Here is a 12,325-nt window from a genome sequence, read left to right on the forward strand (position 1 = left end):
CCTGTGTGTTCCCCACTACCTGTGTGCTACAGGGGAAGGACCCTCCAATTACCCGTACCCCTGTGAGTTCCCCACTACCTGTGTGCTACAGGGGAAGGACCCTCCAATTACCCGTACCCCTGTGTGTTCCCCACTACCTGTGTGCTACAGGGGAAGGACCCTCCAATTACCCGTACCCCTGTGTGTTCCCCACTACCTGTGTGCTACAGGGGAAGGACCCTCCCAATTACCCGTACCCCTGTGAGTTCCCCACTACCTGTGTGCTACAGGGAAGGACCCCCCAATTACCCGTACCCCTGTGTGTTCCCCACTACCTGTGCGCCACAGGGAAGGACCCCCCAATTACCCGTACCCCTGTGTGTTCCCCACTACCTGTGTGCTACAGGGGAAGGACCCCCCAATTACCCGTACCCTGTGTGTTCCCCACTACCTGTGCGCCACAGGGGAAGGACCCCCCAATTACCCGTACCCCTGTGTGTTCCCCACTACCTGTGTGCTACAGGGAAGGACCCTCCAATTACCCGTACCCTGTGTGTTCCCCACTAACTGTGCGCTACAGGGGAAGGACCCTCCAATTACCCGTACCCCTGTGTGTTCCCCACTACCTGTGTGCTACAGGGGAAGGACCCTCCAATTACCCGTACCCCTGTGTGTTCCCCACTACCTGTGTGCCACAGGGAAGGACCCCCCAATTACCCGTACCCCTGTGTGTTCCCCACTACCTGTGTGCTACAGGGGAAGGACCCTCCAATTACCCGTACCCCTGTGTGTTCCCCACTAACTGTGCGCTACAAGGGGAAGGACCCTCCAATTACCCGTACCCCTGTGTGTTCCCCACTACCTGTGTGCTACAGGGGAAGGACCCTCCAATTACCCGTACCCCTGTGTGTTCCCCACTACCTGTGTGCTACAGGGGAAGGACCCTCCAATTACCCGTACCCCTGTGTGTTCCCCACTACCTGTGTGCTACAGGGGAAGGACCCCCCAATTACCCGTACCCCCTGTGTGTTCCCCACTACCTGTGTGCTACAGGGGAAGGACCCCCCAATTACCCGTACCCCTGTGTGTTCCCCACTACCTGTGCGCCACAGGGGAAGGACCCCCCAATTACCCGTACCCCTGTGTGTTCCCCACTACCTGTGCGCTACAGGAGAAGGACCCTCCAATTACCCGTACCCCTGTGTGTTCCCCACTACCTGTGTGCTACAGGGGAAGGACCCTCCAATTACCCGTACCCCTGTGTGTTCCCCACTACCTGTGTGCTACAGGGGAAGGACCCTCCAATTACCCGTACCCCTGTGTGTTCCCCACTACCTGTGTGCTACAGGGGAAGGACGCGCCTTTGGAGATATTTAGCGACCCCTGATGTATGTAAATGAGGCGTTTATTGCATATATCATTGTTATTGAGTTAGGTAAATAAAACTGTCATTGACCCCTGTTTGTAATGCAGTTAGGCATTACTCCGGCACAGAGACAGACATCGGCACTGTGTCTGGCACAGGATGGGAACCTGTCTGTTACCTGTGTGCATCACTTTGTGATTTGGGGAGCGTCAGTAGTAGGAGTTCGGGAGGAGTTAAGTGATGTTAGAATGGGGTGTGTGTGTGTGTGTGTGTGTGTGTGTGTGTGTGTGTGTGTGTGTGTGTGTGTGTGTGTGTGTGTGTGTGTGTGTGTGTGTGTGTGTGTGTGTGTGTGTGTGTGTGTGTGTGTGTGTGTGTGTGTGTGTGTGTATATATACACACACACACACACAGTATATCACACTACTGTGTGTATCTCAGTTCATCATTTTCTTTTCTATTTTCCGTGTGTTAAGACCTGGAATTGGCAGTAATTTCCCTTATAACAATCTGTGTCACATGTAAGAAACTTTACCCGCAGCCTTCTTACATTTCATGCAGCCAATATATATATATATTTAATTGCTACGCACCGAAGCATCTGCCATTAACATGTAGACCCCTCGGTGGTCTGTAGGATCATTTAATGACCAACCCCTCTGATCCGCAGGTTTCTGAATACCAGGACTTGGACGGGCTGCAGTACAAGTTGTATGAAACGTCTCTGGTGCCCCAGCCTCTGAATGTCGAATCCAAGGTCAGCCCCCGGCGCCTCTCACTTCCCGGACACCTGGAGGACCCCCTGGACCTGAGGACCGCACAGAGACATTCGTCTGACCCGGGCAGTTAGAGGCAGGAATGTGGAGGCCGCTCTCAGATCTAGGCACACGCCACATCCTGGCACCAGGAAAGGGCGTATGAGGTCACGTCGGGAACCTTCTGTAGCATACACACCCGCCACAGAGAATTCAAGTGGATGAAGGGGGGCGAGTGTAGAAATAAAGGCGCAAGATACTCCCCCATGGAGAGAGGAAGGGAGCGAGTGTGAGAACCTGCAATTCTGCAAGAAACTAGAAAACAAATAGTGACTTTTCTCTAATAGTTCTCCTTTGCTGTACGTAGACCACCATCTTGATTACCAGCCAAGGAAGGACTCGCTGGTATATGGGGCAAGCATGACTGTTGGCTAAGTCCCATGTTAGGAACCCCCCGCCCGTGCTCTCATAGCATATTAGTGTTGTTGGATTCCCCATCAGCCATCTTGGAATGAGTACATAAGGTTGTGGGTAAGATAAATAGAGGGTTGGAAAAACAGAACAGATTGGGAATAGAATGAATATACCTGTTAGCTGTTTGAGGACCAGGCAACATATGTATCCATAGCTACTTGTGCGGGCAGTGAAACGAAATAGGAGTTTGTCCACAACAGAGTACAACATGATACTGAGAGATTCCTACGCCAGGTATTATGTAGTTTAATTTAAGAGGCAAACGGGATGTCAATAGGTTCTCCTCTGTTATTTCTGTATTTACAGTAGATGTGCTTCAAGATCTTCCAGCATTGAAGCTTTAGAGAAGACACGGTTCTCACTGTGAATGGATCCTGGCTGCTTGGGTCACATACTCAAAGTGTGTCTAAAAGGGATGTGTGTTAGGTAGAGGAATGTGCAAGCCCAGGAGGTCTGGGATGTGAGTGGCAGATGGAGGTCTCACACACTGTACTGGGTTACTGCCTTAATCGGGCTTGGGGTGGGCACAGGACACTCTCCTCTCTTACCATTCTGTCCCCAATTCCATTGTGTTGCCCTTTCACTATTTCCACATTTGTTCATCTTATATTTACAGCTGGTAAGGACTGTCTGGCCAAACACTTCTGTTCATTTTCACAACTTGCTGCCACATATTTCCCTCTACAGATTCACTGAAATGTGTTCCCGATGGGTGGAAGGTGAGGCATGTGGTCCTTCTCTACTATCAACGGTTTGTATCAACAACAACACTGTCTTTCGTCCCGCTCTCTGTCCATGAATCTACATTCTCCTATGGCCTCTATTTCCATGGATAGGTTAAACCATTCCCAGGGCTCGGTATATCTTCTCCAATGGCGAAGGCTTGAGACATAAAGCCCTCATTGTCCTCCCTGTTGAGAAGTAATAACAAGGACAGGTATGGGCAGAGCGTCAGAGCTCCAGCCCAGTAGGATTTTGCATGTTCTTCTAGATCCAGCTCTCCATTATTAGTAATAGTTCAAAGGCAGCTGTGGTTGCAAGATTTAGTGCGGGAACCCACTAGTCACACGCCTCTCTCTGCTCATGTCATTAAAGGAGTTTCTGGGGGCTGGACAGCTGATCTCTTCAAATGAACTGATGCTTTATCCCAGTACCGGAGAGCAGAGAATTCGCACGTTCCTCCAATGCACTAACGGTCTTTACACAATAGGATTTGGGGAAGTGAGGAGGCCACAGTAAAGTTACACCTGTGGCCTTATGGATTCCAGGAATCATGTATGTGAGGGATCCCCTTATCATATAAGAATCAGGTGTTACACAAACACTATTAATCCTTTATGACTCTACACCTTAAAAATATACTTCCCAAGGCTTTTAGGGTGAATGGGACATTTATTGAAAGTGGTATTAAGATTTTGGTCAGATTCTGTGTATCTGGATAACTGCCCCAACCAATCAGCGCTGCTCCACGCAGTGACTGCGCCAGAGAGCAGGACGGATCATTCTGATTGGTTCTTGTCACAGCCTTGATGTATAACTGAAAGCGAGCCCTTTCTTTTGATGGGTAAGTTTGAGGGTAGTAGTGGTTTGCACGCGAGCCTCCAAGATACCAAGGCCCATGTTTACTAAGTGGTGTATTTAATGAGGCGCATTCCAGCAGCGTTGGTACACACAGTGCCGTCCATTCACTTTAATGGGCTCTCCGGTGTCTTCTGGCACCGCAATGTGTCACATAGCACTGCTTAGCAGGCATGGGCCCAAATGTTCCCCGTCACTTGTAAGCCTTTTGCAGACTTTCTAGAACTGAAAATCTAACGTACAAATTTCTATAAAGAACGTCAATCTATTTCCATCAGAAGGCTTCAGTACCGGAAACAATCGGAAAGGTATCATACATTAGTGCGACTCTTACAGTTGCACGAAACTTAAAGCATGTCTGGAAGAGCCGCCGAGTTCCTGCCACAGGAATCTGATCACAAAGACACTTCTAGTCCTAGAGGTCTGAAAACCAATACGTGTGTTACTCCGGCTTTCTGATCTGAGAAACGTATTCCCCTCCTGCGTCTCTGACCTGACTGTGATCCGTGTACCTCCGGTTTATAACACGGCGGTCCCCTCTCTCTGTGGGATTATCCCGACCTGGAGCCCAAACTGTGTGTCAAGGAACAGGGGTCCCAACACGAAAAGTTGTCCGCTTCGGGCAGATCCTGCTCTACATCGGGGCCCAAGTCATTTCCTTAATATACTTGTTAGGATAGGGAGGGGAAGGAGATGGTGAGCAGCATAGAATAGGAGTATGTTGTGTGGGACCTCCGCAGACGGTACATCCCCTGTACAAAGGCACCACGACATTGGACACGTGGAGTTATCATCATCCTCAGCTGCAGGTATCCTGCGTATAAAGGAACCTCCATTGTAAGGCTCGGGGTCCAATATCACCACATCTGACCACCAGTTGGGGAGCGGGGGACACACGGGGGGTATCCGATATTAGGGGATTTGTATGGTTAGGGAAGCAGCATTTCCATTATGTGTCAGGCGACTGCAAGAACCAGATTCCTGTGGGAATGGAGCCACGTAACGCGACACGGAGCAATCTACTGGGAACTGCCACGGACGTTTTCTCACGGACACGTTCATGCCCACGGCACAGTTTCAGCATTAGAGGTGGGTGACATTTTTGGCAAAATTCAAATCCGGCGAATGTGCAAGTTCCTTTCAGCTGTAAGTAATTGGGGCTCTCCTAAAATAGGTCCGTTCCCCTCACCACCCCCTCCCCCCCACCCACATATTTTAGGGTCTGGAAGCAAGTTTCCTTGTGAAATTTGTGCAGATCAAAAATGATGGCTTGGCATCTGCAGTCAGATTTACGCCTGCGGATCCGGTTTTGGTAAACAATCCACGGATCAGATTTTGGTAAACAATCCACGGATCAGATTTTGGTTAACAATCCACGGATCAGATTTTGGTAAACAATCCACGGATCAGATTTTGGTAAACAGTCCACGGATCAGATTTTGGTAAACAATCCACGGATCAGATTTTGGTAAACAATCCACGGATCAGATTTTGGTAAACCATCCACGGGTCAGATTTTGGTAAACCATCCACGGATCAGATTTTGGTAAACAATCCACGGATCAGATTTTGGTAAACCATCCACGGATCAGATTTTGGTAAACAATCCACGGATCAGATTTTGGTAAACAATCCACGGATCAGATTTTGGTAAACAATCCACGGATCAGATTTTGGTAAACAACAATAATTGCACAAACATAAATGGTCTTTATAACTGCTGCACACACGCTGGCTACCCTCAGACGCCCGTATACCCTTCGCTCTGCTCCCGTCTCCCGCTGTCCCGTTTTATTCTCCCTCTACCTTACATCGTTCTCACTCTCCTCTTCTTTGTCTCATGCTTTTGCTTCCCTCGATACTTTCTTCTTCCATTATCCCTCCCGGTTTTCCTGCCGTCTCATCCTTCCCTCACCGGTTTGCTCTCTCCTCATGGTGTCTCGTGTTCTGCTCTCTGTTCTGCTCTCTTACTGCCCCCACTCCCTGCTGTCCCATCCTTCCCCTCACCGTTATGCTCTCTCCTCATGTTGTCTCGTGTTCTGCTCTCTTACTGCCCCCACTCCCTTCTCCCAATGTCTCCTGCACCTTTCCCAAAGTCTTGTCTGTTTACGTTCCATGCTGCCCTTCTTACTATCTCTAATGCACCAGTGGGACAATACATACAAACCATGTCAGTTGTGCCATTTTACCCAGGTAGAGAGCGACGAACCCTAAACCAACAAAGGAAAAAGTGTCTCACCCGTGACCACGCTGGAGTAATGTTAGAAATTCCTCATTGGCATTTGGCCTGGGATAATTGGAGCCGACATAACCAAGGAATCCAATCAGGGAGAAAAATAACGTATTTATTTACTATACGTAGTTACATAGCAGATGGGGTTAAAAAACGACATGTCCATCAAGCTCAACCTATAGGATAAAAGCAAGGTTAAACCTGGTCCCAACCAACGTACAAAGGTCCTTTGAGTTGGATGGAGGGTAATTGTGCCTGAAGGGGTAGTTGTCAGTTATTGCCCTCCTTGTCCTGGTATTGCATGATAAATGCTAATTCTCTTCCCATGGGATATTATCGCCTTGAATTTCCGCTGTTCGCAGATTGGACCTTTTTTTGCTCCCGTATTGTTCCTATAATTAGGAACATGTCTGCACCAGAAGTATAGAAATTCCGTGTCCACGTGGGACCTTCCTTTCCGATACGTATAACTGACACCCAATGACAGACAGTGGAGGGATGTATCGCTTACTAATGCGCTACAAACAAATTGCGCTCAAATAATCTTTATTACCAATGTGATGTCATAGAAAGGCTCCCTGAGTCATTAGTGACATCACAAATCCATTGTCACCAATGACCTCGCAAATACAGTGTCATCAATGACATCACACAGACTCAAGATGGCTGCGTCCAGGCTGCTATGAATGCTATAACCTGCCTTTCATGAATGTTCCAAAGACAAATACACAACGGACTATCCCAGAGATAAACCAAACAGAGGTCTCCTCTATATAACCACCCGACAGCGGTTTTGCCTGTAACATCTGCCTACATGAGAAAGCAGGATGTGTGTATACAGCTGTTTCATTCCGGGGGGGGGCGGGGAAGGGGGTCTTTTATTTGGCGTTTGGGCGGGCGACATCCAATACTATGCACAAATCTTCCTCAGCATGTGTCTGAATGCAGGATGTAGAGGTTTTGTAGAAATAATATGTACAAATATGGTACCTTATTTAAATGAATGATGATAATGCTAATAATATTAAACCAAATATTAGAATATGAGCTGGCGTTTCCTTCTCGTTTGTTCTGCTGTTAAAGTACAAAACCGAAACATGTTAACCCAAATTATAGGCTAAAGCTGTAACATTTCAGCCATTAATCCCTGCTCTCTGATTGGTTAGAATTCTGAGCATTATTCATTCACTACGGCAGCACCTCCGCTCCTCTCCTCACACACACAGCACCTCCGCTCCTCTCTTCTCACACACAGCACCTCCACTCCTCTCACACACAGCACCTGCACTTCTCTCCTCACACACACAGCACCTCCGCTCCTCTCCTCACACACAGCACCCCCGCTCCTCTCCTCACACACACAGCACCTCCGCTCCTCTCTTCTCACACACAGCACCTCCACTCCTCTCACACACAGCACCTGCACTTCTCTCCTCACACACACAGCACCTCCGCTCCTCTCCTCACACACAGCACCCCCGCTCCTCTCCTCACACACACAGCACCTCCGCTCCTCTCCTCACACACACAGCACCTCCGCTCCTCACACACACAGCACCTCCGCTCCTCTCCTCACACACACACAGCACCTCCGCTCCTCTCCTCACACACAGCACCTCCGCTCCTCTCCTCACACACACAGCACCTCCGCTCCTCTCTTCTCACACACAGCACCTCCACTCCTCTCCTCTCACACACAGCACCTGCACTTCTCTCCTCACACACACAGCACCTCCGCTCCTCTCCTCACACACACAGCACCTGCACTTCTCTCCTCACACACACAGCACCTCCGCTCCTCTCCTCACACACAGCACCCCCGCTCCTCTCCTCACACACACAGCACCTCCGCTTCTCTCCTCACACACACAGCACCTCCGCTCCTCTCCTCACACACAGCACCCCCGCTCCTCTCCTCACACACACAGCACCTCCGCTCCTCTCCTCACACACACAGCACCTCCGCTCCTCTCCTCACACACACAGCACCCCCGCTCCTCTCCTCACACACACAGCACCTCCGCTCCTCTCCTCACACACACAGCACCTCCACCCCTCTCCTCACACACAGCACCTCTGCCCCTCTCCTCACACACAGCACCTCTGCTCCTCTCCTCACACACACAGCACCTCCGCCCCTCTCCTCACACACAGCACCTCCGCCCCTCTCCTCACACACACAGCACCTCTGCTCCTCTCCTCACACACACAGCATCCCTGCTCCTCTCCTCACACACAGCACCTCCGCTCCTCTCCTCACACACAGCACCTCCGCTCCTCTCTTTACACTCAGCACCTCCGCTCCTCTCCTCACACACAGCACCTCCGCTCCTCTCCTCACACACACAGCACCTACGCTTCTCTCCTCACACACAGCACCTCCACTCCTCTCCTCACACACACAGCACCTCCGCTCCTCTCCTCACACACAGCACCTCCGCTCCTCTCCTCACACACACAGCACCTCCGCTTCTCTCCTCACACACACAGCACCTCCGCTCCTCTCCTCACACACAGCACCCCCGCTCCTCTCCTCACACACACAGCACCTCCGCTCCTCTCCTCACACACACAGCACCTCCGCTCCTCTCCTCACACACACAGCACCCCCGCTCCTCTCCTCACACACACAGCACCTCCGCTCCTCTCCTCACACACACAGCACCTCCGCCCCTCTCCTCACACACAGCACCTCCGCCCCTCTCCTCACACACAGCACCTCTGCTCCTCTCCTCACACACACAGCACCTCCGCCCCTCTCCTCACACACAGCACCTCTGCTCCTCTCCTCACACACACAGCACCTCTGCTCCTCTCCTCACACACACAGCATCCCTGCTCCTCTCCTCACACACAGCACCTCCGCTCCTCTCCTCACACACAGCACCTCCGCTCCTCTCCTTACACACAGCACCTCCGCTCCTCTCCTCACACACACAGCACCTCCGCCCCTCTCCTCACACACAGCACCTCTGCTCCTCTCCTCACACACACAGCACCTCTGCTCCTCTCCTCACACACACAGCATCCCTGCTCCTCTCCTCACACACAGCACCTCCGCTCCTCTCCTCACACACAGCACCTCCGCCCCTCTCCTCACACACAGCACCTCTGCTCCTCTCCTCACACACACAGCATCCCTGCTCCTCTCCTCACACACAGCACCTCCGCTCCTCTCCTCACACACAGCACCTCCGCTCCTCTCCTCACACACAGCACCTCCGCTCCTCTCCTTACACACAGCACCTACGCTTCTCTCCTCACACACAGCACCTCCACTCCTCTCCTCACACACACAGCACCTCCGCTCCTCTCCTCACACACAGCACCTCCGCTCCTCTCCTCACACACAGCACCTCCGCTTCTCTCCTCACACACAGCACCTCCGCTCCTCTTAGTTCAGATAGAAACATATAAACAACCATAGCTCAATTTTTATAGCGTTCTATAAAAATTGATGAATGAAAGTCCCCTTCAAATAGTGTATTAAACATAATTGTCATATTTGGGCTTTCATTAAGACCACCGGGGACTGGGAAACACTTATTTATTATAGCCCCCTACTTAGGCTAAGGCCCCGGTAACGCCACTGTAACGCGCGCCCGCGAGATTGGCGGCGCGTTCAGCCAATTCCCCGGTCTGCAGCTCACTGCAGGAAGAGAGACCGGGGGAGGCGTGGCGGGGGAGTGACGGGGGCGCGGCCATGACGTCACCCGGCAGGTTCGCCCTCATTGGCTGAACCGCCGGGGGGCGTGCCTAATCGCTCGACGCGAGTCCTGCTTTCAATTCTATTGAGAGCAGGAGCAACTCTCGCCCGAGCGCTGCGGCCCCCCCTCGCAGCGGGCCCGGCGCCATTGAGGGGAGGGCTCTCGTGCGCGCAGCGTCCGCCACAGCGGACGCTGTAGTAGGCAGCGGGGGCAAGGCCTTAGTATGCGTGTAGTGACTCACTGTAAATGAGCTGAGGATGTGCAGCTCCGGACTTCTGTGGCATCCCGCTGACTTGATACCACAATGTCTGTAAAAGCCCGGAGATGAAAGGGCTCAGTGTCCTTAAGGTGTTAGTTGGGGAGGGGTTCCTCAAGTACCCCCATCCTAGTGTAAAGTCCGGGCAGTTTGGCAAATGTTGGCCAGCCCAGACTTAGTGTAACCAGGTAGAGGGTCTCATTTGCTAAAGAGCAAAGGTGCTAGGTTGGCACATGCCCTTAGCAGAATGAGAAGCCCCCTCTGCCAGGTTTCTAAAGTATTGGCAACTCCAGGATAGGTGGGAAAAGTTATTCGCACTGAGAGATAGCTGCACTTGTTAGGGATAGGGGTTTGAACCTTATAAAAAAAACCTGCAGACATTTGGGTATCAAGGAAAAAGAAGCTGTATGGTGCTCAAACACAGATGAATGGCTTAAACAAGCCTGGGTGAAATTATTCCATCACTGTATAAATCCTTGGAGTATCACTTGAATAAACAGACCAGTGATTATATAATGAAAAACACCTAAATCCACCGTTAATCGAATAGCTGGATGGAGTTCCACTAAGATTAGTGATAACTCCCACGGGCTAGTGTCCAGACATATGTGCCTCCATGTGGACAACTAACAAGGGGTATAAGCGTAGAATTACTCACATCCGTAGGGTCTTCTATGTGATGTATCTCCACAGGTGTGTGCCTCCGTTTTTCCACAGGATCCAGGAAAGTTGGAGCACTACTGCAGACAGTGAAAGAGAGAGAACTGCGAGAGAGTGTGTCCCATAAAAATAAAACGTTTTAACGAATCAAGACATCAAGTACAGAAACGAGCCCCCGGGCCCCCACCAACGCGTTTCGCGCAATACGCTCTTTATCAATGCACCACGTCTGCTTCACGCCAATCTTGTGGTACTGAGCCTGTGGAAATGGAGACCCTTAATATTAAATGTAACGGTTTGGCTATTACTGAACTTAACTCCCTGAGAACTCTTGGATGTATGCCACCGGGGCCAGGTGCCTTATTTACTTACATTTTATCAAGCCGCTTATGAACTTCTTCCTCAGTTAGTCAAGCTCTGTAATTGGACACCTCACAGAGGGGCTTGGCGTTCTGTGGTGGGACCCTGTGAGAGCCTAATTAAGGACGCTATGTCTGACAGTAGCGATCTGCTTCCTGAATATAAACCGATATATCCTGCATAACAATTCTCCCGCCCGTGTCAGCTTGTCTAATAACCCATTTCTCATTCTTTTTAAGCGCATGGCGTGCTCTTGTCTCACCCCAGAGAGATTATTGTTGTATGGTTTAGACCAGGGGTGCGCAAACGGGGGGGGGGGCTGCGGGGAGATTTATCAGGGGGGCGTGGTGTTTGCAGAGGCCCCACGCTCTCCCCCCTGCAACCTCAACTTACCGGATTCAACCGGCTTCTGGTCACGTCACCGTGACAACACGGCGGCCAATGACGCGTCGTCATCATGGTAACGCGCGTCAAATTACGTTGTGGGGTCACATGACCCTCATTTGACGCTTGGTCACTTGAGGGGGGGGGGGCACCAGCGCTGGGTCCGGGAAACACAGGGGGGGCACAGCAAAAAAACTTTGCGCACCTCTGGTTTAGACCGTCGATTTTTGCTCGCTGTAAATCTTTATGCACCAATGAATAAAATGACCTTTATATCGGAGGGGAAAGTGTGATCGCAGCTAATATGGAGCTTGAACAATCCGACAATTGTCGCCACCAGTAACAGGAGAGGTGAATAACTCATCAATATTATCCAATGTAACCCAAAGGACTCAACTCCATATTGGTCTCTGTCCACAATGAGGTCAAATTGTCCAAATGTGTACAGACGGCCAGATCAAATATAGGTATAAATAATTATTGTTATTAGAACACAACAACGTGGCCACAAGGGGGCACTGGAAGTCCCTTAATGTTGCACTCAAGTAATGATGTAATACATTGTATACATCAAGT

At 50.8% G+C, this 12,325-nt stretch overlaps 1 protein-coding gene across 3 annotated transcripts in view; it reads left to right on the top strand.

The window, feature by feature from the left end:
• The window catches only part of LOC142473263 (voltage-gated inwardly rectifying potassium channel KCNH2-like), a 219,014-nt gene extending 212,219 nt beyond the window's left edge, over positions 1-6,795 (top strand). For all 3 annotated transcript variants that reach the window (XM_075580454.1, XM_075580455.1, XM_075580456.1), the window contains one exon: positions 2,013-6,795. In XM_075580454.1, the coding sequence (XP_075436569.1) occupies positions 2,013-2,192 (180 nt within the window). In that variant the 3' untranslated portion in view covers positions 2,193-6,795. The remainder of the gene's footprint in view (positions 1-2,012) is intronic.
• Positions 6,796-12,325: the final 5,530 nt, after the last annotated feature.

The sequence above is a fragment of the Ascaphus truei genome (genome assembly GCF_040206685.1).
Source record: "Ascaphus truei isolate aAscTru1 chromosome 2 unlocalized genomic scaffold, aAscTru1.hap1 SUPER_2_unloc_2, whole genome shotgun sequence".
Taxonomy (NCBI): Eukaryota; Metazoa; Chordata; class Amphibia; order Anura; family Ascaphidae; genus Ascaphus; species Ascaphus truei.